This window comes from Trachemys scripta, chromosome 4 (genome assembly GCF_013100865.1).
Source record: "Trachemys scripta elegans isolate TJP31775 chromosome 4, CAS_Tse_1.0, whole genome shotgun sequence".
In the NCBI taxonomy this organism is placed as follows: domain Eukaryota; kingdom Metazoa; phylum Chordata; order Testudines; family Emydidae; genus Trachemys; species Trachemys scripta.
In genome coordinates, this window is record NC_048301.1 from 8,996,921 (window position 1) to 9,020,432 (window position 23,512).

The 23,512-nt window shown below is 41.6% G+C and overlaps 1 protein-coding gene across 2 annotated transcripts in view; it reads right to left on the reverse strand.

The window, feature by feature from the left end:
- The window catches only part of DDHD1 (DDHD domain containing 1), a 67,828-nt gene extending 45,204 nt beyond the window's left edge, over positions 1-22,624 (reverse strand). Inside the window, exons 1-2 of one of the 2 annotated variants that reach the window (XM_034768054.1) lie at positions 18,538-18,675; positions 154-364 (exon numbers count right to left, since the gene is read on the reverse strand). Coding sequence is in view for 1 of the 2 variants with exons in the window: in XM_034768055.1 (XP_034623946.1) it covers positions 18,538-18,572 (35 nt within the window). In the remaining variant the exon portion in view is untranslated. Of the gene's footprint in view, positions 1-153; positions 365-18,537; positions 18,686-22,502 lie in introns of those variants that run through there. The other variant, XM_034768055.1, reaches the window with a different exon arrangement.
- Between the last annotated feature and the right edge of the window lie 888 nt (positions 22,625-23,512).

Genomic DNA, 23,512 nt, shown 5'->3' on the forward strand with positions numbered 1-23,512 from the left:
AGAGAAGGTAAAGGATTCATACAACGGTGGAAGTTGTAAATATAAAAAACAATACAAATTATAACCAGGAATAAAGTACATCAGAGTCCTTTAAGATTGGGATGATATGTCGTCAGATACTCCAGCCTTCTTTCTATCAATTAAGTTACTAACCTTTGTTGGGTTTTTAAAGATGTTTAGTTGTCTGATAAAATTCACCCAAAGCTTGGAAGGTTATGGGACCACAAAAGTCAATCTCATCTCAGTATCCGTGGATCTCTTCTTTCTTTTCAGAAGCAATGGGGTATAGTCTAGGCAAATTGGAACCTTCACGTCATGGAATACTGAGTTCCCAGAGGCCCAGGTTGTGCGCAGGATTCTATTCCTGTTTGGAAGGGTTTGGCATATTACTAAAACCACCCTTGGGCAAGCTGATGAAGAGGATTTCCTGGTTAGTCTCCATTCAAACAAACAATCATCCAAATTTGGAGAAGCAGTCCACCCTAGCAACTCTAGGGGGGAGGGATAGCTCAGTGGTTTGAGCTTTGGCCTGCTAAACCCAGGGTTGTGAGTTCAATCCTTGAGGGGGCCACTTAGGGATCTGGGGCAAAATCAGTACTTGGTCCTGCTAGTGAAGGCAGGGGGCTGGACTCAATGACCTTTCAAGGTCCCTTCCAGTTCTAGGAGATAGGATATCTCCATTAATTTATATTTATTTATCAGCAGTTCACCAAAAAAATCCAACACCCACACACTATTACTTTTTTTTTTTTCCATTTTTCTCAGGGACACCAACCAAGCACATTTTCTAGTTTGATATTTATTTCCGGATTTTTTTATTAAAACCACCTTAAGACTGTGGAGACATTGCCCAGTCGCTAGTAACACAAGTCCAAACCTTTTGTCACAATGGATTAAAGGTAAAATTTACAAAAGCAACTAAGTCCCATTTTCAAAAGAGACTTAGGCCTGGTCTACATTTAAAGACTAAATCAACCTAGCTAGGTCACTTCAGGGCTGTGAAAAATTCCATGCCCTGAACTCCATAGTTAGGTCAACTTAACCCCCAGGGTAGACACAGGTAGGTTGGCAGAAGAATTCTTCCATCGACCTAGCTACTGCATCTTGGAGAAACTGATTAACTACATTGATAAAAAAACCCTTCTGTTGATGTAGGAAGGGTCTACACTACAGTAGCAGGTGTAGTGTAGACATGCCTTCAGAGACTTTGGAGCCTAAGTCTCATTGAAAGTCAATAGGATTTATGCACACCTGAAATCATCATAAGTCAGTGGTCCACCTAAACTCTCATTCTGGGTAATGAGGGCCAGTCCCTCAGTCACTGTAGAAGAGTTGGGTTTAACATTTAGGAATGATAAACAAAGAGGGTATAACAATATCCTGTTAGTTTTAAGAAAATATTTACAGAAAGAATATGAAAAAAACTGACAAAATCAAAGCAAAACTACAATCTATTTATTTTATGACTTCCTCAAATCTCTCATTTTGTATAAGAGTATCCTGAATTTCTAGTTGGTTGTTTTTTTAATTTCCACTCTCCACATTTCAAATAATATTACAATCAAGTTCCTCAAAATGGGTTTAAGTATTTTTCAGTCAGATTATACACTGGACATATTTGTCTGACTAAACATATTCATAAGTCACTAAAAATATTGTAAGTCAACGTACAAATACTGTTTTATTATTTTTTCCCACCCAGTAAGCATTCCTGTGCTATCCATCTCAATGTTTACAATACCAGGGCAAATACAGTCAAACCTACAGGGAATCAAAAGGTACTGCAATTGGACTCTGTCCCTACTCCCACTATCCCACAGCAGCAGTGTCACATAAGGTTTCTTCTGGCCATACAGTTCTCTCATACATTGAAACCACTTAGCAAACAGCTTATGCAATCAACGCAAGGGTCCAATGGATAAAGGGCTCATCTGCACAAACATCAATATACAGTGGCTTCCCTTTAATTTTGACCAAAATAAAAATCTGAGTTTTCTTACAAATAGTCAGGGGTGTACATCAGGATGCATAACACAGGGTTTATAAAATTAACATATGAATAACTTTTGGGGATAGTCCTTTTATCATAAGGCTTCTTTGTGCTCCCTCTGGTTCAATTTACTTAAGAATTTTAAAAGCTACTTTATTTTATTTATTTTTATTAACGGAGATTTCCTATCTCCTAGATAGGGAAGGGACTGTGAAAGGTCATTGAGTCCAGTCCCCTGCCTTCACTAGCAGGACCAAGTACTGATTTTGCCCCAGATCCCTAAGTGGCCCCCTCAAGGATTGAACTCACCAACCCTGGGTTTAGCAGGCCAATGCTCAAACCACTAAGCTATCCCTCCCACCCTGTGTTATTAGATAGTACTTCTCTGTAGCAAGTGACTGAATTAATAATACCCGACTGAAGTGATAAAAACTGATCCACAACAACAAGTGGAAATTTGTCTTCTCCCAATTACAGATGATCTGGTTACTGAAATTTTGATCATATTAAAGGGATAGCCTTCTTGTAAATCAAATTAGTGCAAGTGACTGTAGTTCTGTTATTTTAGGATTTATATAAAAAGACAAAAGAATATTAAAAATGGATGCAATGCAGACCTTAAGAGACATTTTGTTACACAGGTATAATTTTATGTATATAGAATGGTGTATTGAAAACAAATGTTTTGGGACATGTCATGAATAAAATTACAGTGCACGTTCATTCTGCTGCCTTTATTTCTGTGACTAAAATAATGAAATTATGATCCCTTAATTTAGCTGATGTACATTAGAGACTTAAAAAATCTTTACCGTTATCACTATGACTCTCTCTTTCATTACATTGCATTACTAAGCTTATTCACAATCAATATAAGGAAGGCTCAATACAACACTGAGAACTGGAAAGCTTGCAAGCAAATTAGCTTCATAGTTAGTATAGCAAGTTTACAGATTCAATTTAATAGCTGATAACACAGAAAAAGTATAGTGTCTGAAGAGCTGAAAACATTATTCAGAGTCATTAGTGTCTACTCTTCTCTGCTAGTGCTTCAATCGGAGATCATCCATAACTGAGAGAATAAATGGGTCCTTAACCCAACTCTCTCAAGATCAGAAAATATTAACACAGCAGTCAATTTCCCAGAGACTAGTCTGGTCTCTTAAAAACTTAAGAGATAGGGCAATGAAAGAATGGTCTCTTATACACAGGACTGGGAGTCAGAAGACTAAAGTTGTATTCCTGGCTCTGCCAGATGGTGACAGGGATAAATTAAGCTCTCAATACTTCATTTTACTACTCTGTAAATTGGGAATAATACACCCTTTGTAGGATGTTGTTCACGCATATTAATGCAAGGGGTTTAGAGAAAGCTTCATCTATTGAGGATCATAAATTCTTCCATTTTTTTTTCAGAAGGGAACCCGTATATAAATGTATTGCTAGAACAGCAAAACCAGTAAGTCAAAGAAGTATAAATGGAACGGTCATAAAAGGACTCAAATTAAGGAAGTCTTGTGGAGGTGTTTCTGTGGGAGGGGAGATAATCACCATAGGCCCAACACATTCCTTCGACTTCTACTCTTCTGGATTTTGTTTTCCACCATCTGGCTGACTGTCTGGTGGAGAAAAGAAGGGTAGAAAGGCCAGCCAGGTGAAATAACTGGGTCTTTAAAATAAATGTGTTAGTCTCTAAGGTGCCACAAGGACTCCTCGTTGTTTTTGCTGATACAGACGAACACGACACAGACTAACATGGCTACCACTCTGAAACCTGGTTCTTTGGGGTATGTCTACACTGCAGCTGAGTGTGTCACCTAGCCCAGGTAGACAGAATCGCAGCTAGCCCCACTGGAGTTTGCACGCTAAAATCAGCAATGTGAACATTCCAGGAAGGGCAGCAGCTTGGGCTAGCCACCTGAGCTAAGACCCAGGGAGTCAGGGAACTTGGACTCAGGCAGCTAGTCCAACCTACCTTCTGTACCGAAATGTCCCCACTGCTATTTTAGGCACAGTTACTCAAGCAGAGCTAGCACAAGTCTGTCTACCCAGTCTGGAAGGCTCACTCCCAACTGCAGGGTGGACATACTCTTTGCCTCCCCAAGTGCTGCTCTTTCATCCACAGCTGGAAGAAGTATGCTATTTTAATACTTGGGAGGAGCCATGAGAAAGGGTGGCTTTTGTGAGGAGCAGATCCAGGATAGGGTACAGGAAGGGAGGACAACATGATGATCAGAATAGTCTCTGTGACCTTGTGCTCCCTCCTTCTGTTTGTTGTATCCACCTGTTCTCTCATCTTACACTTAGATTGTAAGTTCTTGGGGGCAGGAGCTGCCTGTTTGTAATATGCCTGTACAGTGACTGGCACAGCTGGGGGCGAGAACTCTAGGCACTACCACAATACAAACAATAAATACTACTACTAATAAAAATAAACTTGTTATAAAAACTCAGATGAACTACTTTTCTAGTTCTTGTTCTACCACCTGAAGAATTCTTTACTGGTTGCCAGATGCAATTTTCAATGATTTTTTAATGGAAGGGATTCCAAAAAAGTCTTTTTAGCAGACACATCAATAAGCATTTACTTTGCTGGAGACATAGGCTTTTTGATAGGTCCAAGTAATTTTCAGAATGATAAAAGTGGCAACATGAACATCTTTGATCCCACCAGTCTTTAAAAGTCTCCTTCACTAACAGGCCACTCAACCACCTCAATTTGCAGAGATGAAATTTAACATCCTGAAACCTGAAGGCATAAGACGTCAGCAATACAGATATTTTAGAGACCTAATCAACTTGTAATTTCCAGAAAAGTTTCTATTCACTAAGCACTACAAGTGAATCTGGAGGACTTGGTTCATCTGGTGCAGAGAGTACAATCTGAATCTATTCAAGTGACCTTCCAAGGCATCCTGGAATTTTCTGTTGGCAGGCTTCCACAAGGGACTGAAATGTAGCTCTCCAAGTGACAGCATTACAGGCATTCAGTCCACAACTGGAAACAAAGGGAGAGCTGAAGTTGACTATATCCAGTTTTACATTTATTAGGTTTTTTTTAATCAGTAATTTTTCTCCCCATAGGTATTTTGGTCTCTTGATAACTAAGACATCAGGATTTACCATCTAAGATGCATTCCATATTTGCATATAAAATTCTAACATATCTAGTTCTTGTTCCTCCCACTTGGGGAAATTATCCTTAATATACACTCTTCCCAGAAGCGGAGTCCAGATTAACAGATGTTTTCATTATGAGAAATTAAATTACAGACCAGGAGTATTTTTTCACTTTTTGGCAACTGTTTCAAAATCAAAACATTAAAAAGCAGATTTTGCACAGAAAGCTCCACTTACCAAAAAGTTTGAGCCCTACCCATTACCTAATTTTTTTTTAATCAAGTAAGTTTGCTTCAATGCCACCTCGGAGATTCTTAGCGTAGTACATTAGGTTCCTTTCATACAGCAGATAAACAGTACTTTTCAAAAGTGGACACAAACCGACAGTGCAGGATAAACTGAACTTATGTGGCTAAAATTTAATGGGAAAATATATGTAACCTGCTCATTCTTGATTTAATACATGGAGTTATGAATTAGATGTTTATAAAATAAAATCCACAATGCAAAATTTTAGGAAAGCATTTAAAATTATGGGAAACACTGTTCAGTACCAGCTGCAGTAGACATTCTAAGATGAACAGAATTATTAGTTATGTTAAGAGGCTTTATTCAACTGCTATCATTTTTTTCCTCTTTGCTGCCAATTAGATCCTGCTAAGCTCTAGTAAAGCTAAAGTACTGAACGTTTCACTTCATTTACCCTGTAAGACAGTCCCCAGTTGAGAATGTTAAAACAGCATTAGCCATTTGAATTCCTTAGTTAAAGATGAAAATTTAAGTGTAGCCACCAATGACAAACTATAAATAGGCAGTTAGCTGTGTCCTTATCAAAACCAGACTACTGTCTGTCAAATAGGTAAAAGGAAAACTTAAAACTGCAACAGCCCCCCTAAATGCATTCAAGTTGTTCCAAGGATAGAAGAAACATATATGAGGTGCAAGATATCCCTTGGATCTAAGTAATTAACCGCTATCTACACTTGGACATTTACCAAAATAACAATTCCAGAAAATTTATTCTAGAATAGCTATTTCAGTAAAATTTCTGAGCATTGACAAAAAAGGCCAGTAAAACTTTGAGAAAGTTAAATTCAGGAATGAAGGTAACCTAGAGAGATTAGAAATATGGACAGAAAACAATACTTCAACTAAGAAAAAAATGCCAACTAGTATGCCCAAGGAAAAATAATGCTTTAGAAGAGTAAGAATCATTGTCTGCTTCAACAAAACTGAACACTATGAACAGGCAAAAAAACAACAAGGAGTCTGGTGGCACCTTAAAGACTAACAGATTTATTTGGGCATAAGCTTTCATATCTGAAGAAGTGAGGTTTTTACCCATGAAAGCTTATGCCCAAATAAATCTGTTAGTCTTTAAGGTGCCACCAGACTCCTTGTTGTTTTTGTAGATACAGACTAACACGGCTACCCCCGATACTATGAATAGGCATTAATCTAAGAACAAAACACAAAAATATCCATCCAAAGAGGCCCCAAAAAGCATGTAGGTAAATTAACAGGATATCGGAGATGCATTTTCTTCATTTAGGATTGTTCAAGATTAAAATCCCCAAAATAGTAAGGCTGGGAGATCCAAAACCAGGTGGGATGCATTTTCCAGAAAGACAGTACTGAAGAACGTCTTTCCATTCTTACATTGTAATGCTGTGTTAGACTGCAAATCAAAATAACCAATAAAATAAACTATGCCAGCGGTTCTCAAACTTCATTGCACCGTGACCCCCTTCTGACAACAAAAATTACTACGTGACCCCAGGAGTGGGTAGCGAAGCCTGAGCCCACCCACGTGAGGGGGCCAAAAGCCAGAGTTCCACCACCTTGGGTGGACAAGCCAGCCAAAGCTGAAGCCCAAGGGCTTCAGTCCTGGGCAGGGGGCCTGTAACCTGAGCCCAGCTGCCCAGGACTGAAGATCTCGGGCTTGGGCCCCAGCAAGTCTAACGCCAGCCCTGGTAGCCCCAGGGGTCGCGACTCACTTTGGGGTCCTGACCCACAATTTGAGAACCACTGAACTATGCCAATACTCATCTATCTGAGATTAGAAACCTATGACATTTTCCTCCGTAAGCAATAATGACCCACTCTGCTATGCTATCCAGACAGAACACAGTGCAAGATTTTGTTTATGTTAAGTAAGGTGAATAATTGTTCTAGCTGAGCAGGAGGTACTGTCCCTTCTTAAGATTAGTTTTGTAGCTAATATCAGCTTTGACAGGAACAGTTTGTGCCAGCTGCCAAGCTACATTTAGATTGGACATGTGTTTAAATACTACCGTGAGGAAACAAAGTTAACAGATACATCATGCCACATCCTTCAGAAGTCTATTTCAGCTGGAACTGGATTCCACTGTCAGATCTATAGATCCTATCTACTTACAGGGAGACTCCCATCACCAATGTATCTGAGCACCTCAAACAACGATGAGATTGCACTCCATATTTTTATGCAATTAACAGATAAAGTTTAAAACCATACTTCATAAAGTACAATTTTGTTTTGACCTTTGCAATGACCACCACCTAACCAATGGTGATTTCTGTCAGAGCCAGTGATTTGAAGATAGAGCACACTACAGGAGCCTTGGGCCAGGTCACTAGCCCATCCATAATCTACAGTTAAAATGTCCTCCAACTGGGTCAGTGTGACAACTGTGAAATTTTTAAAACGGAAAAAAAAAAAAAAAATCTGTGCAGCAAGGCTGCATTTTTTTTTTTTGCCATGAGCAGAGGTGTAGATTGTACATGACTTGGAAATAAAAATATGAGATTCATAGAGAGGCACACCAGATACAGGCAAAAGTTACAGTTTATGCTTATGCCCAGATCACCCCCCACAAAGGTCAAACCCATAAGAGGGTACTCTAGTGCAGTACTCTAGGCCAGGGCACACACTAGTGATTTTCTGCAGGGCTGGAGAGAAAGAGACAGTGCATGTTTACACCCCCTTAAAGGCCTGGCCACTGACCTGCCCGCTCCTTCCCTGCACCCTCTCCCAAACTCTACAGAGAGGCCTTCACCAGGTCTGGCGATGGATGGTGCCACGGAGGCTGATGAGCTCCCCATTCCATGCAGAAAGGGAAGATCAGCACATGGAGGTCCGATCCTCTATGCTGATCCAAGGGGCCTGATTTCTCCCTAAAGTATGCATTGAGTATGGCTGCAGACACACATCCCTTATTAAACCATACGTATTTAAAAGGAAAGGACACTGAACTATTTTCCCTCTACCCCCACCACACACCCTGTTTTGGTCTTTAAAACCTGGAGAGCCTTAAAAATATTTCCTGTCCATTCTGTGTTTTTCCAGTGGGCAATATCTGATTTTCCCTACCCTCGTGTTTCTAATGGAGCACAAACCAAGATGACTTATTTTGTTTATTTCTCTATTTGTGCAAAAGTATCAGCACAAAAGTGCACTGTGCTGCTAATATAGTTTGTGAAATCAACTGTCATGCTGGTATGGCAGATATTTCTTGAAGAAGTCACTACTTTTTTTTTTTTAAAAAAAAAGTCTTTTCCCTGGAATATATCTGATAATCCCCCATTGATAAATTTGAATCTATGGGAAAAAAGACTAAGCGACCCTTTAACTGCATATTGTCCAGGACAGACAGACAGAGACTTTATCATCATGCAGTGTTATTATAGCTATGTCAGTCAGAGGATTTTAGAGAGACAATGTGGGTTAGGTAATTTATTTTATTGGACCAACTTCCATTAGTGAGAGAGACAAGCTTTCGAGCTACACAGAGCTCTTCTTCAAGTGTGGGAAAGGTACTCAGTGTCACAGACAAATACAAGATTGAACAGATTAGTTCAGACTAAATAGTTAGCCCATATTGTAAGGGACCATTCAAGATGAAGTGGCCTATTAGCACCCCTCCAGTCACAGGACAAAAAGGATGCTTAGTGGGTTACAAATTGTTGTAACAAGACATAAATACAATGTCTTTATTAAGACTATGGCTTTGTCTACAGTACACTACACAGCTTTTAGCTAAAAGTTGTGCAGTGTAGCTGCTCTATGTTGGCTCTCCTGCCGACAAAAAACTTCCACCCTCAACGAGAGGGGTTAGCTTTGTTGGCAGGAGTGCACCATTCATACCTGCACTTGTCGCGGCAAAACTTTTGTCTTTCGGGGGGAAGGGTTAACACCTCTGAAAGACAAAAGTGTCGTTCAATTGCCAGTGGAGACATGGCCTAAGATTTTTAAAGTCTAGCAAAGTTATGAATTTAAGCTCCCAGACTTGTTTTTTGCAAGTGTTGTGCAGGTTTCCTTTGAGGATGAGGACTAATAAGCCAGATATAGAATGACTGTTTTGTGAAAAGTGTTCACCCAGAGGTGATAGGGTGTTTTTGTCTTTTATCATTTTCATGAGTGAGTTCATTCGAGAGCATATGGATTGTCTAGTTTTACCCATATAGTTATTGGGGCAGTCGGTGCACTGGATGAGGTATACCACATGTATAGGACACAGATCTTGAAAGGTGTGTTGTGGGGGGTGTTGATCATTATTTCCACTGCTACAAGTCTGCAGGTTTTGCATCTGTTCTGGCAGGATCTGCTGCTTTGAGTTGGTGTGTCCTGGTCTGTGAGGAGCTTGCTTCAGATGATGAGGTTGTGGGGTTGTTTGAAGGCCAGACGAAGGGGTTCAGGAAAGATTTCTTTCAGGATCGGTCCCAATGAGTATGGGTTGTAGTCTGGTGACATACTGTATGGGTTCCAGTGTGGGGTGGTAGGTGGCAACCATGGGTGTGAGGTCTCTACAAGGACACTCCACCAGAGAAGTAGATCGCCACCCAAATACCCTGAGAGAACCTGCTTCAATACAGAAATGAAACCCCCTCTTCTTCGAGGAGCTTCCCTGTGAATGCTCCACTTAAGGTTACTGTAGAGCAGTTCTCTCTGTGGAAGGAAGAGGCTTAGGAGTTGCTGCTCTATGGAGTAATGTTGTGTGAACATATGGTGGACACCCAGGTTGCTACTTCGCAGATGTCCATAGTAGGCACATTGTTGAGGAAAGCTATCGATGTAGATAGTGCTCTGGTGGAGTGTGTGTGGGTCCCCGATGGGGGTTGTAGTTGTTGATGGGGATAGCAAAAATCAATGCTGTCGGAGATCTATTTCAACAGCCTTTGTTTGGATATGATCGTTCGATCCCTTGGATCGTTCCGTAATGGAAAGAAATAACTTTGGTGATTTTCTGAAAGACTTTGTCCTTTCAATGTAAAAAGCTAGCACCCTTTGGATGTCCAGGGTATGAAGCATTGCTTTTCATTTGTTCCCATGAGGTTTTGGGAAGAACAGTGAGAGATGGATGGGTTGATTCAAATGCAATGCTGAAACTATTTTAGGTAGGAATTGGGGATGTGGTTTTAGGGTAACTTTGCTGTTGAAAAATACCGGGCATGGCAGGTGTGCCATGAGGGCCCCAGCGCCACTACTCCTCGGGTGCATGTGATAGCGACGAGGTAGGCCACAGTCATCGAATGATGGAGAAGTGAACACATCACTAATGGTTCAAAAATGGTCCCCGTAAGTCACTGAAGCACCAGATTGAGGTTCCATGATGGGGTAGAGCCTTGTGTTTCGGGGTAAAGACCCTAGAGGAAGCATTTAGTGGTAAGGTGAACAGAGATTGAGAACTCATCCACATCGTGATGGAACACTGTGATTGCCATGAGGTGTACTCTGATCGAGCTCGAGAGATCAGATATTTTGAGTTCCAGTATGTAATCCAGCACCATTGGTAAAGGAGAAGTAGTGGCCATTGTTTGCTTATTTTGGCACCATGCATGGAATCTCTTCCATTTGCACAGGTAGGTACACCGTCTAGCAGACCTTCTGCTGTTTAAAAGAATGTCCTTTACCTCCTCTGTGTGGGGAGTTACATTGAGTCTGCCTGGTAGGTGCCGGCAGAGACGCACATGGAAAACCCCAAAATGACAAGCTTACAGGTGTTCACTGACAGAGATAGCCAAGTGCTCAACAACAACCCCTTATATGGAAACAATGGTCATGAACGAGGGTAAACAAACAGGAGCAGGGAATTTAGCAGGGAAATTAGAGGGCAATTATTGGGCCGAGACCAGAACTGCCCACCTGGGGATGGGGAGGGCTGATGATTACAATAAAGGGGAAATGCAAAAGGATCTCGGTGTTCTCTCCTCGGGATGTGGGGGAGGTAAACGGGTGGTACAGCTATGCTTCTGCAGGGTGTAGTTGAGCTTCTGCTACAATAAACCGAGCCGTAACGGAAGATGTTGGATAAAAGTAATAATTAATACATTTATGTTATGGGAAAATGTGAGAAAGAATGGCCCAGAGCAGACCCCAGATTTGGCCTGACCATTAGAAAGAAATACGCCTCTCAGCTTGCTGAGTCTGTGCTAACTGAAATATGCCTGTCAATTTACAAGGCTGTGTTAATAGTAGAAGCACATCCTGAGACAAAAAGTCTGTTCTAAAGTGATAAGATTACCATTAAGGACAGCTGCTGTTACAACTGTTTTCCTGAACTCAGGAATAAGATCTGATAACTCCCCACTCTTGTATTTTTATCTTGCTTGCTTTTCTTTTCATATGTAACAAATGGTATGAATAGGTTTATTGGAGTCTGTCATGCCCCAATGACTTTAGAATGGTTATGTTAAAGAATGAATAGGTAATAAAATATAGATGTGATAGGAAAAATGCTAAGTGAAACAGAGTGTGATTGCGGTTGTATGTTTGGATGGGTAATAAAAGGTTGAGGTGCCAGCCTTAGAATCATAATAAATGACACCACAACTGGAGGAGGAAAAACCAACTACCCTCCGACAGGACCGTTTGGCTAAAGAATGCGCTGGGCGAGGTAACCCGATAACCCTGAGGGCACATCGGAATCCACCCCCAACAGCCCCAAGGACAGGGGGATCGAAGAACCAAAGAGCAAGATAACAACAAACCGTCATTGCTGTGCCATCTGCATGATTGATTATCACTTCAAACGTGAGAACAGCATGACAAGGCAAACCCCATAGACTTGTCTGAGGATGGATCCCTATAAAGACAGACCCTAAAGACTGAGGACTTTGGGTCCTTATGTGTATGACCTTGGCTAAAAGGGGGGGGGGGGCCGGGGGAAAAGCGTACAATAGATGTGCATCCCATTTGAAGAGAAAAGCATCGCCTAGAGAACAGGGTCCCAGTCCTGCTCTGGGGCAAAAGTATGGGCATTTGGCATTCTGGGTTGTTGCAAAGAGGTCTCTATTGGGAACTCCCAGTGTCTGAATATGCTCTGTAGTACCCTGATGTTCATTTCCCACTAGTGGTCATGAGAAATTTTTCTGCTCAGTGCATCTGCAGTAGTGTTTTCGCATCCTGGTAGGTAGGAAGCTGAGATGTCGATATTGTGGTGGATGCACCAGTTCCATAGTAGCATGGCTTCTCTGCATAGGGAGTGTGGCTGTGCCCCCCCTTATCAGTTTATATAAAACTTACAAAGCGACATGGTCTTTTCCTGATCATGGCTATGAAGATGTGAGCATTCATTGCGACCTGCCTGCATCTCCAGTAGGTTTATGTGTTGTGTGATTACAATGGGAACCAGCAGCCTTGGATCGTGTGGTTGTGCAGATGTGCTCTCCAACCTAGCAGAGAAGCGTCCAATCTGAGTATCATTGATGGAGGGGTCTGTGCAAAGGAAACTCCTGTGCAAAGGTCGTGTGGTTGAGTCCACCAATATAGAGAATTTTTTTTAGTGTGGTTGGCATTGTAAGACGCTTGTTTGTGTGTGTCTAGGTGGAATATACACTGTCCTGAGCCAGTCTTGCAGGCATCACGTGCAGTCTGGAGTGTTTGACAACAAATGTCATTGCTGACATATGGCCTAACAGTTGGAGGCAGGTCCTGGCCAATGTCTGTGGGCTGGTTTGCATTGTGGTGATTAGATTGACTAGAGTGGTAAACTTGTGACAGGGAAGAGAAGCTGTAGCTTCCAGAGAGGTAGGCACCGATGAACTCATCTCTGCCCCGGTTTGAATGTTGATTTTTGTTATTTGTAGACCTAGCCGCGTGAAGAGAGCTACTGTCTTTTGGGTAGCTTTTAGTGCCTCTTCTTGAGTCAATGCTTTGAGCAGGCAATCATCCAGACAGGGGAATATTATGACCGCTTGTCTGCAGAGGTGGGTTGCCACCCCATAGACTTTTGAGAATACCCATGGAGCAGAGGACAATCCGAAGGGGAGTACTTTGTACTGGAAATGATCTGTTCTCAGAACAAACCTGAGAAACCTCCCTGTGTGAGGGATGTATCATTATGTGGAAATATGCATCCTGGAGGTCAAGGGCCAAGAACTAGTCCCCTCATTCTGGTGCTGGAATTATCACTGATAGTGTGACCATCCTAAAATCGCTGAGTCTTCACAAATTTGTTGAATCTTCTTAAGTCAAGAATGGGCCTCCATCCTCCAGTTTTTTTCTAGGTTAGAAAGTAATGGGAGTAGAAACCCTTCCCTCTGTGTTGTGTTGGTACTGGTTCTGCTGCTCTTAGAGGCATTTGCGATGGTTTACCTCCTGTCATTGTAGATGTTCATGAGAAGGGTCCCTGAAGAGGGACGGGGAGGGAAGTATATTGGATGGAATATCCAGTCTCGATGATTTCTAATACCCATTTGTCTGATGTGATGTTTCGTCACGTTGGATGAAATGGAGTCAGACGGTCTCTGAATGGATGGATGTTGTCGGATGGGCCCAGCAACAGAAAAAGTGGGAGATGTCTCTGGTCCTCAACCAAACCCTGAAAACTGTTGTTTAGAAGGAGGTTGTTAGGACATTGAGGGCTGGAACAGGAGCAGTATCTCCAGGGAATCTGCAATCGGCTTAAACAGTTCCTGGAACTGTTTAAAGTCATTCCCCATTGTGGATGGGAGCAAGGTAGAAGATGAAATATTTGCAGCTGGTGTGATTTCCTGATCCAAAGTCTCCTCCAATTCCTCAACTGCCTCTTCCGGAGGTTCTGAAGGTATGGGTACAGAGGATGATGGGGAATGCCTTGACTTCTCCCTGAGTGGATTGGGAGGCTTAGGATAGTGTTGGCGGTATGCCGCCCATGGGTCCCAGTAAGGCCACTGTGGTGGAAATGGCATAGGTGGGGCATCCATGGACGTCTGTACCATCCTTGAGTTTCGGGTCTGGGGTGGTATTCATGGTACTCTGGTGGAGCTGGTCTGGTAGCTGGGTGAACAGGCAAGGAGTAATGGGAGAAGTAGATATCCTCTTCATCATCATCCACGAGGAGCTGATCTGGGTGGTGTGGTAAGCTGGCACGGTACCGAGCGTGCTGGAGTAAGGTCAGTACCGAGGAGTGGAGATTCTGGTGCTGAGGAGACCAGAAGATCTTAATGGCAAAGAAATTGCAGAGCATCAGTACTGATGAGTGTTGTCGTCAGTGGTACCGATGCCTTTACTGCGATTGTCAGTGCCAAGGGTCGTGCGCTATGCGCTGTGGAGGCAGAAGGTGGTGCCATAGACTGCGATGCCATAGAGTGTAGCCCAACTGCTCGGCGCCACATGTTTGAGCAGCTCCAGCAGTACTGAGGCAAGGATGGTAGGTTTCCCTGTAGTGCCTTTTTCTGCGTCAGCCCACTTAGGGTCTTTGGTTCACATGGTACCCGTGATAATGGATGGTCCCGCTACCTCAGAGTGGACAGTCTTGGTGCAGTTGGTACCAACAGGGTCTGACAGGTCAGGAAACATTTCTTTTTGGCAGATTCCCAAGGAGGGCAAGTTGGAGCAAGTTTCTTTGTTGCCTTTTTGGCGGAGTGCTCCTTCCTCTAAGAGGGTGGTGGGGAATCTCTGCCAGATGCTGCCATTGGAGATTGGGGCTGAGGAGGGGTCCGTGATCCTGGACACAGAGACTTCTCCATCATGAGGAGTTTTAGCAGTAGGTCCCTTGCTCTCCTGGCACGAGCGTTGAGATTGTAGCAGTGGGAGCACTTTTATGGTATGTGTGTCTTGCCAAGGCAGCGAACACACTGGGAGTGCCCATCAGACACCAGGATTGAAGATCAGCAAGTGAGGCAACGTTTAATACATGGGGAGTTGGGCGTGCCCCTTAGTATAGGGTTTTTCCTGTGAGGGTAACTATACTATACTAAGGGGTATCTGAAATAAACTTAAATTCCTAAGAATTTTATTTTAAAGAAAGAATAAATGGGGAAGAGGTATGGTATTAAACTATTAACTAACTAGTGTTCTAAAGTTAAGCTAGACTAAATATAAAGTTCAGAGGCACTGCCAAATGTTCCGTCTCAAGCCAAGGGCGGTAGAGAAGGAATTGAGGGAGGGTTGGTCGCACAGCACTATATAACTGCCTGAGATAGTGCGAGACGGGGACAGCACATGTGTGACCCAGTCAGGCACGGCTACTAAAAATCTCCAATTACAAATGCAGGGGTGCAGATTCACCTAAAGTGGAGCACCCAAAGGGACACTCCTCGAAGAAGAATCTAAGGTTTCATATGTGTTGCTTTGGAGATTAGCCTTGTCATTTTATCAAGGGATCCTGGTTTCTGCCCCTTTGTTTTACATTACTTGCTCTTGAACTTTTAACATGTAGGAACAAGAAAGCACTAGAAGAGAATCAGGCTATGTCTACACTACAAATTACTTCAGAATAATTTATATCACCAAGGGGTGTGAATAATCCACACCCCGAGTGACGTAAATTACGCCAACCTAAGCATCAGTGTGGACAGTGCTACGTTGGCAGGAGAACTTCTCTCGCTGACATAGCTACCGCCTCTCACAGAGGCAGGAGTTATTAAGCAGACAGTAGAGCTCTCTCCCGTCAGCATAGAGTGTCTTCACCAGAAGCGCTACAGCGACGTAGCTGCATCGGTGCAGAAGCACCGCTATAGCTGCTGTAGTGTAGACAGTCTCAGACCAGCACATTGCTGCTGTAAGACGACAACTTTTATCTTCTACAATAGTTGAAATAAAAAGGTTTACTTGGTTTATGTGACTAGTACAGCAAGAAATCTAATCTATCCTAAGAAAACACCACAGAGTTGAATGATAATTTAAGTTAGCTGAACACTTGGATAATATACCAGTCCACTTCATAACTACAGCAATAGAGTTATTGATGCATCAGCACTGGATCTAGATTTTACTGAAGAATCTAAATGAAGGTTTACATAGTAGCTATCATTTATGAAGTCAGGTAAAAATACAGAACCCAATGCTGCACATACTTTCACATGTAATATTCTTGTTAGTAGTTCTACTGACTTTTGTGAAAACATCAGTAGAACTACTCATATGATTCAAGTTACTCACATGTGTTAAAGTGTTTGCAGAATCAAGTCCATAACCTGAACCATCATCAGAAGTTTTTAAGAACTGGTTAAACAAACACCTGTCAGGGATGGTCTCTGGGTATATTTAATCCTGCCTCAGTGTAGGGGGCTGGACTCCTCTTGAGGTCCCTTCCAGCCTTATCTTTCTATGATTTTATGATTCTATGAAATGAAATTTCAGGTATCTAAAAAGGTGGCATAAGGAGGAGGGAGAAAACTTGTTCACCTTAGCCTCTAAGGATAGAACAAGAAGCAATGGGCTTAAACTGGAGCAAGGGAGATTTAGTTTGGACGTTAGGAAAAAGTTCCTAACTGTCAGGGTGGTTAAACACTGGAATAAATTGCCTAGGGAGGTTGTGGAATCTCCATCTCTGGAGATATTTAAGAGTAAGTTAGATAAATGTCTATCAGGGATGGACTAGACAGTATTTGGTCTTGCCATGAGGGCAGGGGACTGGACTCGACGACCTCTTGAGGTCCCTTCCAGTCCTAGAATCGATGAAATTATTAAATCTTTACCATCAGTGTACCTGACAAATAGATAAATATAGTTTAGCACCTCAACACCAAGACTCCACAACAAATCCTTCTGATGTCTAGCAAAAAAATAAACAAACGTTTGCCGGGCATGAGTTCTCCGAGTCCCAAGCATGGCTCTTCCCTACTCCCAACAGCCCTCTGGCATAGTGGTAACCTGGCCTCTGGAGAACAAGTGACTTCCTGTGCACTCCCATGCCCCATCAGCTCAAACCCGTTTAAAAAATTCTATCAGGGCATGCTAGCTAAACTATTAGACTGGCTAGGAAAACAAATTTTAAGGCTTCTGCTATTACATTGTAATTACCAAACTAGCTCTTTAAACTAAATGAAAACATTTAATAAGCAAACCAATCTTACACGCACCTCCTAAAAAGACTTATCTACTCAGATCTCACTAGGACACATCAGTATTTTATTGAGCTGCCACACAAGACAAATTAAAAACTGGATTTTCATTCTTAGAATGGATGAGGCACAACATACTCTGATGCTCAAGTACACTTTTTTTAAGAGCCAAAATGCTGATAACTCTCTTACTGTAGATGATTTTAGGATCAGCCTTCATAGACCAGTGAAGAGTCATGAGCTTGGCTATCATACACCATAGCAAGTATGACTGTCAATGAGTGTGTGTATATATTTTATCGTCTTCACAAATTCATAACATTCACTTATCAGTCTCATCAAAAATGTTTAAGGAAAGGTTTGGTGGTCATTAGTAAGCTTTGGATATGTGTTTCTCTTTCCAGTAGATCTCTATGCAGAATAAGTCAACCTCCACTCAACTTAAATAATCTTGGCCCTCTACTGTCAGAGTGACAATAGCCAGACTGACTCCTCATATTCCTTCCCCCCTCCAAGATATCTTTAAACTCACCTACTGTTCCGCCAGTCAAGGACAAGATGATATTCACTCTGATTTGACGCAAGGGAACACCTCTCCTTACCTGACCAGTGAGCCACTGACCACCAGTCCTAGAAATCCTCTGCCCTGCCCCCATATGGTGAAGGGTACTGGTCAGGACTAAAACAAACTAAAGGCCATGTCTGTATGTACAGCGCTGCAGCAGTGCAGTGTGTCTGGGGAAGACGCTCTATGCAGACAGGCAAGAAAAAAACCCATCTCTGCAAGCGGCATAAGCTATGTCGGTGGGAGAAGCGCTCCTGATGGCATAGCGCTGTGCACATGAACACTTATGCAGGCGTAACTTATGTCGCTCAGGGGGAGGAATATTTACACCCGAGCGACATACGTTTTGCTGACATAGGCTGCAGTGCAGAGATAGCCTTAAAATATTGTGCTTCTTCCAGGCACTGCTCTAACTAGGCACAAAAGTTTAAACTTTAATGTGGAAAAAAAGCAATGAACATTTGCGCATCCACACAATCAAAATAAATGGCCCCAGAGAAAGGTATGTCTTACACTGAAGACTAGGCTGTCATTTATAAGCTACCTGAATAATGTCAGCAGAGTCTTCATATTGACTTCAGAGTCACTATTGTACATATAATAAAGCACTCACATAGCTGTGTTTTTGATGATTCTTCCTTGGTCCATTTTCTGCCCAATACCATGCACAACAAACACAATGTGAGTAGTTTGCGACGGCTTGTCTTCTAATGTAGCTTCTTCTACATAGCCCCTATGAAGCCTTGTCCCACTACTTGAAGCTGTAGGGAAAAAAACAATGACCCTGGATCACAATTGTATTCCATGAAGTATGACACTTCCATATACACGGACAGAAGAGGTGCCAGCTTCAAACCAGAACATTGCAAATTATATTTTGCAAATAAAATACATTTTCAAAAATCAGCATTCACAATGCTGAGATCTTCAAAGCGGCCTAAGGGCTCTGGATAAACAATTTTCATGACCCCTATCAGACATTTACATGTCATTTCCAGTGAGGATTTTGCTAATTTCATAGCTGTTTTGGAAAATAACTTTAAAGCAGCTGAATAATGCATTATCTATTTTGTAATACAGATAACTTTCTATACGCTTGAGTTATTAATCATTACATTTTCTCACAGTTCCACAACACTCCTTCAGTGGTCAGTGCATATGTAAAGATTCTTGGCAAGTTTCTTTCTAAACAATGGGTGAGAAGGCATCATCAGCTTGACTGAGACACAGCTCCCTCTCTCATCCATGAGTAGAGCTGGCCCTAAAATTTCAATAGGACCATTTTCCATCAAAATGGAAACACTTGACATGATTTTGCTCACATTTTGTTTTAGAGGAAAACATGGAAGAATTCCTCTGAGAAGGCTGAAATGTCTTGTTTCAACATTTCTGGAATTAAACTTTTCAAATTTTGTTTCACTATATAATATAAAATAAAAAATACATCAAAATAAAATGAGATAAAAACATTTTGATCAATTTGAAACAATTTTTTCCCCCAAAACTTTTTTCAGAGAGAATTTCAAAATTTTGGGGATTTGTTCTGCATAGGAATGAAAACATGTTTCAAAATCTTGAAAACCTTTGTGAAACAAGTGTCTCATTAAGTGATCCACCCTGTCACTCATGCCCAGCTTCTGGCAAAACCAATGCTAAGGACACCATCCCTGCCCATCCTGGCTAATAGCCATTAATGGATCCATCTGCCAGGAATTTATCTAGTTCTTTTTTGAACCCTGTTATAGTCTTGGCCTTCACAACATCCTCTGGCAAGGAGTTCCACAGGTTGACTGTCGTCGTGTGAAGAAATACTTCCTTTTGTTTGTTTTAAGCCTGCTGCCCATTAATTTCATTTGGTGACCCCTAGTTCTTGTGTTATGAGAAGGAGTAAATAACACTCCCTTATTTACTTTCTCCACACCAGTCATGATTTTATAGACCTCAATCATATCCCCCCCCTTAGTTGTCTCTTTTCCAAGCTGAAAAGTCCCAGTCTTTTTAATTTTTCCTCACATGGAAGCTGTTCCATACCCCAATCATTTTTGTTGCCCTTTTCAGAACCTTTTCCAATTCTAATATATCTTTTTTGAGATGGGGCGACCACATCTGCACACAGTATTCAAGAGGTGGGCCCGGGAACTCTGCAAGCTCAGCCTATGGTCTGAAAAAATGCCTGAATTTTATTGCCAGCTGGATACATCATGTTTATTTCACCCTCAGCTTTTGGAAGACCTATGTCTTGTTTTGGGTATTAGACATTAATAAGCAGAGACATTAAAGTGGAATGAGTGTTTGTATAAAAAGGATTAGTTCCAATACAGTGAGTTATTTTAAGAATACATACTGGTCTCCCTTTTTGCTAGGACTTCTAAACAAAAATCACATCTGATGTGATATGCAAGTTTCCTCTCCAGCCTCTGTTACACCATTTGTACCCATGGTGTCTTTATTCTGTGACTATCTCATAACAGCAACACATGCCCTTGGAATTTCAAAAGCCTCATTTATTCTAAATTTTTCTTTGAAGGGCTCTCAGCAGAGATGCTCCATTGCTTGCTTGCAATGGCAAAATTGCTGATTGGTTTTAGCTAACATGACCATATTATGCTGACCTTGTATGTTATATATGGGCTGCCTGCAAAGAGGTGGACGGACTGACTTTAAATTGACACAACTGATCTTTAAAATTATTAGTGGTGCTAGTGCTGGCTATATTTGACAACTGCTTCTACAGGCTAATACTGATGATTATCTACCATATCTTCCTCAACATTTTTAAAGATCACATTTTAAGGTTACAAGCGATGTGCTGGACTCTATGGTGTAGAACACAGACCCCTATAAAATCCAGCTCACTTTAATCATCTCACTTGTAAAAATATTTTGGGAGGAAAATATTTTGGGACTATAACCTCCCCTTCTAATCCATTTCAGCTACATATAAGCAAGCCCCCTTCATTTGTTTCTAGGAGTTTGTATTTTAGCAGGGTATTTTACTATATTCCTGTATGTAGTTTTCTTTTGTTGTACAATGTCGTGTGGTATGGAAACAGGGCAGGAGCTGCTCCTGTGTTCCCTCCACAGGAGGCAAGGAGAGGCCGGGGAGATAGGGTTGGAAGAGTCTATAACCACTTGAGCGCACTCTCTGGGCCTTGCAGAACCTGGAACTGAACCTGTTATTCCTCAGTCTCAACAATCCTTTGCTGTCTAGCAAATAGCTGTGAAACCAACTGGCCAAGTGTGTGTCCATCCCACTCTTGGGGCAGGTCCATATAGAAGACAGAAGCCTTGCACCACTACCAGTTACTCCACCAGTTCAAGTGGTAGAGGATTGTGCTGTGAATCTGATTATCCCTGCTGATGGCCAGGTTGGGAGTCAATATAGTTCCATACTATATATTTTTAAAAAAATTATGAAATTACAGTAAAAAACTTACATTAGGATGGACAGACTGCTCATTGAATGGCAGATATGTTTATCCTCATCATTCAATGTGAGGTCCTATGCATCATTTACTGCACACCATCCAAAACCTGCACTTAGTACAGAATTATTTAATTTCCCAAAGAGTTTTTCTATGGTGATCTCAAAATAACATCTTAGTTCTTTACAAACACTAATGAACTATCTTCACAAACGCTGTGAGAGGTGGGGATATTATCATCCCAATGCTACACTCGGGGGACCGAGGCACAGAGATTAAGGCCAAAATTGTTAACTAGTTTTGGTTGCCCAATTGGAGATGCGTGTGGTCTGATTTTTCAGCGTTCTTAGCATTTTACAGCACTCTGTGTGTTCAGAGCAGAGCTCCCACTGTCCTGAATTGTAGTTAGGGACGCTCACCCCTTTTATAAATCAGACCCCAGACACCCAGAAAATGAGGACACATGGTGGCCACCTGTGCACATTTTGGTTTAGGGACTTGCCCAGCATCATTAAGAACTCTGTGGCAGGGGCAGGGATAGAATCCAACTACCCAGGGCAGCATTCAACTGCCTTAACCTTTCTCTTTGTACAATCCCCTGCCTCATTCACTACATATCTTTCAACTTCTGCAACAAAATGAGACAGGGTACTATGGACAAAAGCGTCCTTTGCTACATTACCCTTACTCATCACCAGAGCAGGTACATTCTGTGCAGTGAATGAGGCAGGGCTCCAGTGGCAAAACACAGTATGTGATCGTGTAATTAAAAGACCATTGTAATGGCTGCATACTGGGGGGGTCGAATTAAGGTTGCACAGACAACATTAATTCTGGCATTTCTTAGCTTCAGAATGCTCGACTTTGTAACCTTAATGTACTTTAAGTTATATGAAACTATATCAGAGTTATTTGGTAATAAGCTGCAGTAAACCTGTTTTATTCTTGATTACAAATGTGCACGACAACCTAACAGTGCCTTTGAGTTATTCTCCCACCAGAGTGCAATGACAAAAATTAACTATGCATTAGACAAAAATTTCAAACTTGAAATTATGGATGGAACCTGGAATTTTCTTCTCATAGCATTAAGTAACAAACTATTAAAGCAATAATCTTTACAAAATTATTTACAAATGCTGAGAACTATTACCTTTGGAAAATCCCAACTTCTGCGTAACAGTTCTTGCAATTTTAGATGTTGTTGCATCACTGTAAAGATACACTTCATCTACACTGTGCCAGTCCACGTGGTTGCGACTCAACTTGAAACTATGAACAGCTGTAGCAAAAAGGAACAAACCTTTAATTTAAAAGTGTTAAAAAAATATGGCTTTAAAAACCCAGGTGAGAGAGATGCACATAGGTATGACTGAACTCTAGATTTCAACTTAAGTCCATGTATAAAGGTAAATGTTTCTTCTTACCTTTATATTTTGGATCTACCAGTCCATATCAATTGGGTAGTTCCTTTTGGGAATCCTCCCACACCCCCTTTTTTTTTGGGGGGGGGGGGGGGAAGAGTAGGGAGGAGAGGCTCCCTAAGGGAGAATACCCTTAGCTGAAAGGAAAACATGAATGCGCTCTCTCTCTCTCACACACACAAATTCTGCCAAACTGCCCAAGAGCAAAAAGAAAAATTGAGATCCACATCCACAAGGTGAAAGTGTTTGCTGAAAGCTGTACCATTGAGACACCGGGGGGGCTGAGGTGGATGCACCTCCCAAAATAATGCTTGAGTAAGTTGATGCAGTGATAGGTGTACGCTTGTGCTCATAATGTTACACTCATGCCATCTGTTTGTACAGCTCGTAGGCACTATGGGGTAATACAAACAAATAATAATGCTAATAATGAACATTATTTCCGGTCTCCATTACTAGCAATGAATGTTAACACATGCAGTCACTTTGGGGACCATATCGTACTAAGTTTATGAATGTTTTATGTATTTTGTGGGCCAGTGATTGTAAGCTACTCTATTGGGTGTGGGGGAGGGTTACCACTGTTCCTCGAAGAACTGAAAGGGTGGAAAGACTTAGGCTTATGAGAGCCCCATGAGATAGAAAACATACCAGGATCCACCTAAGCGTAAAGAAAGCATTAAAAGTTTCTATAAGCTTTCTCTGTAATGCTTTTAACCTAAGAATAAATTTATTTTGC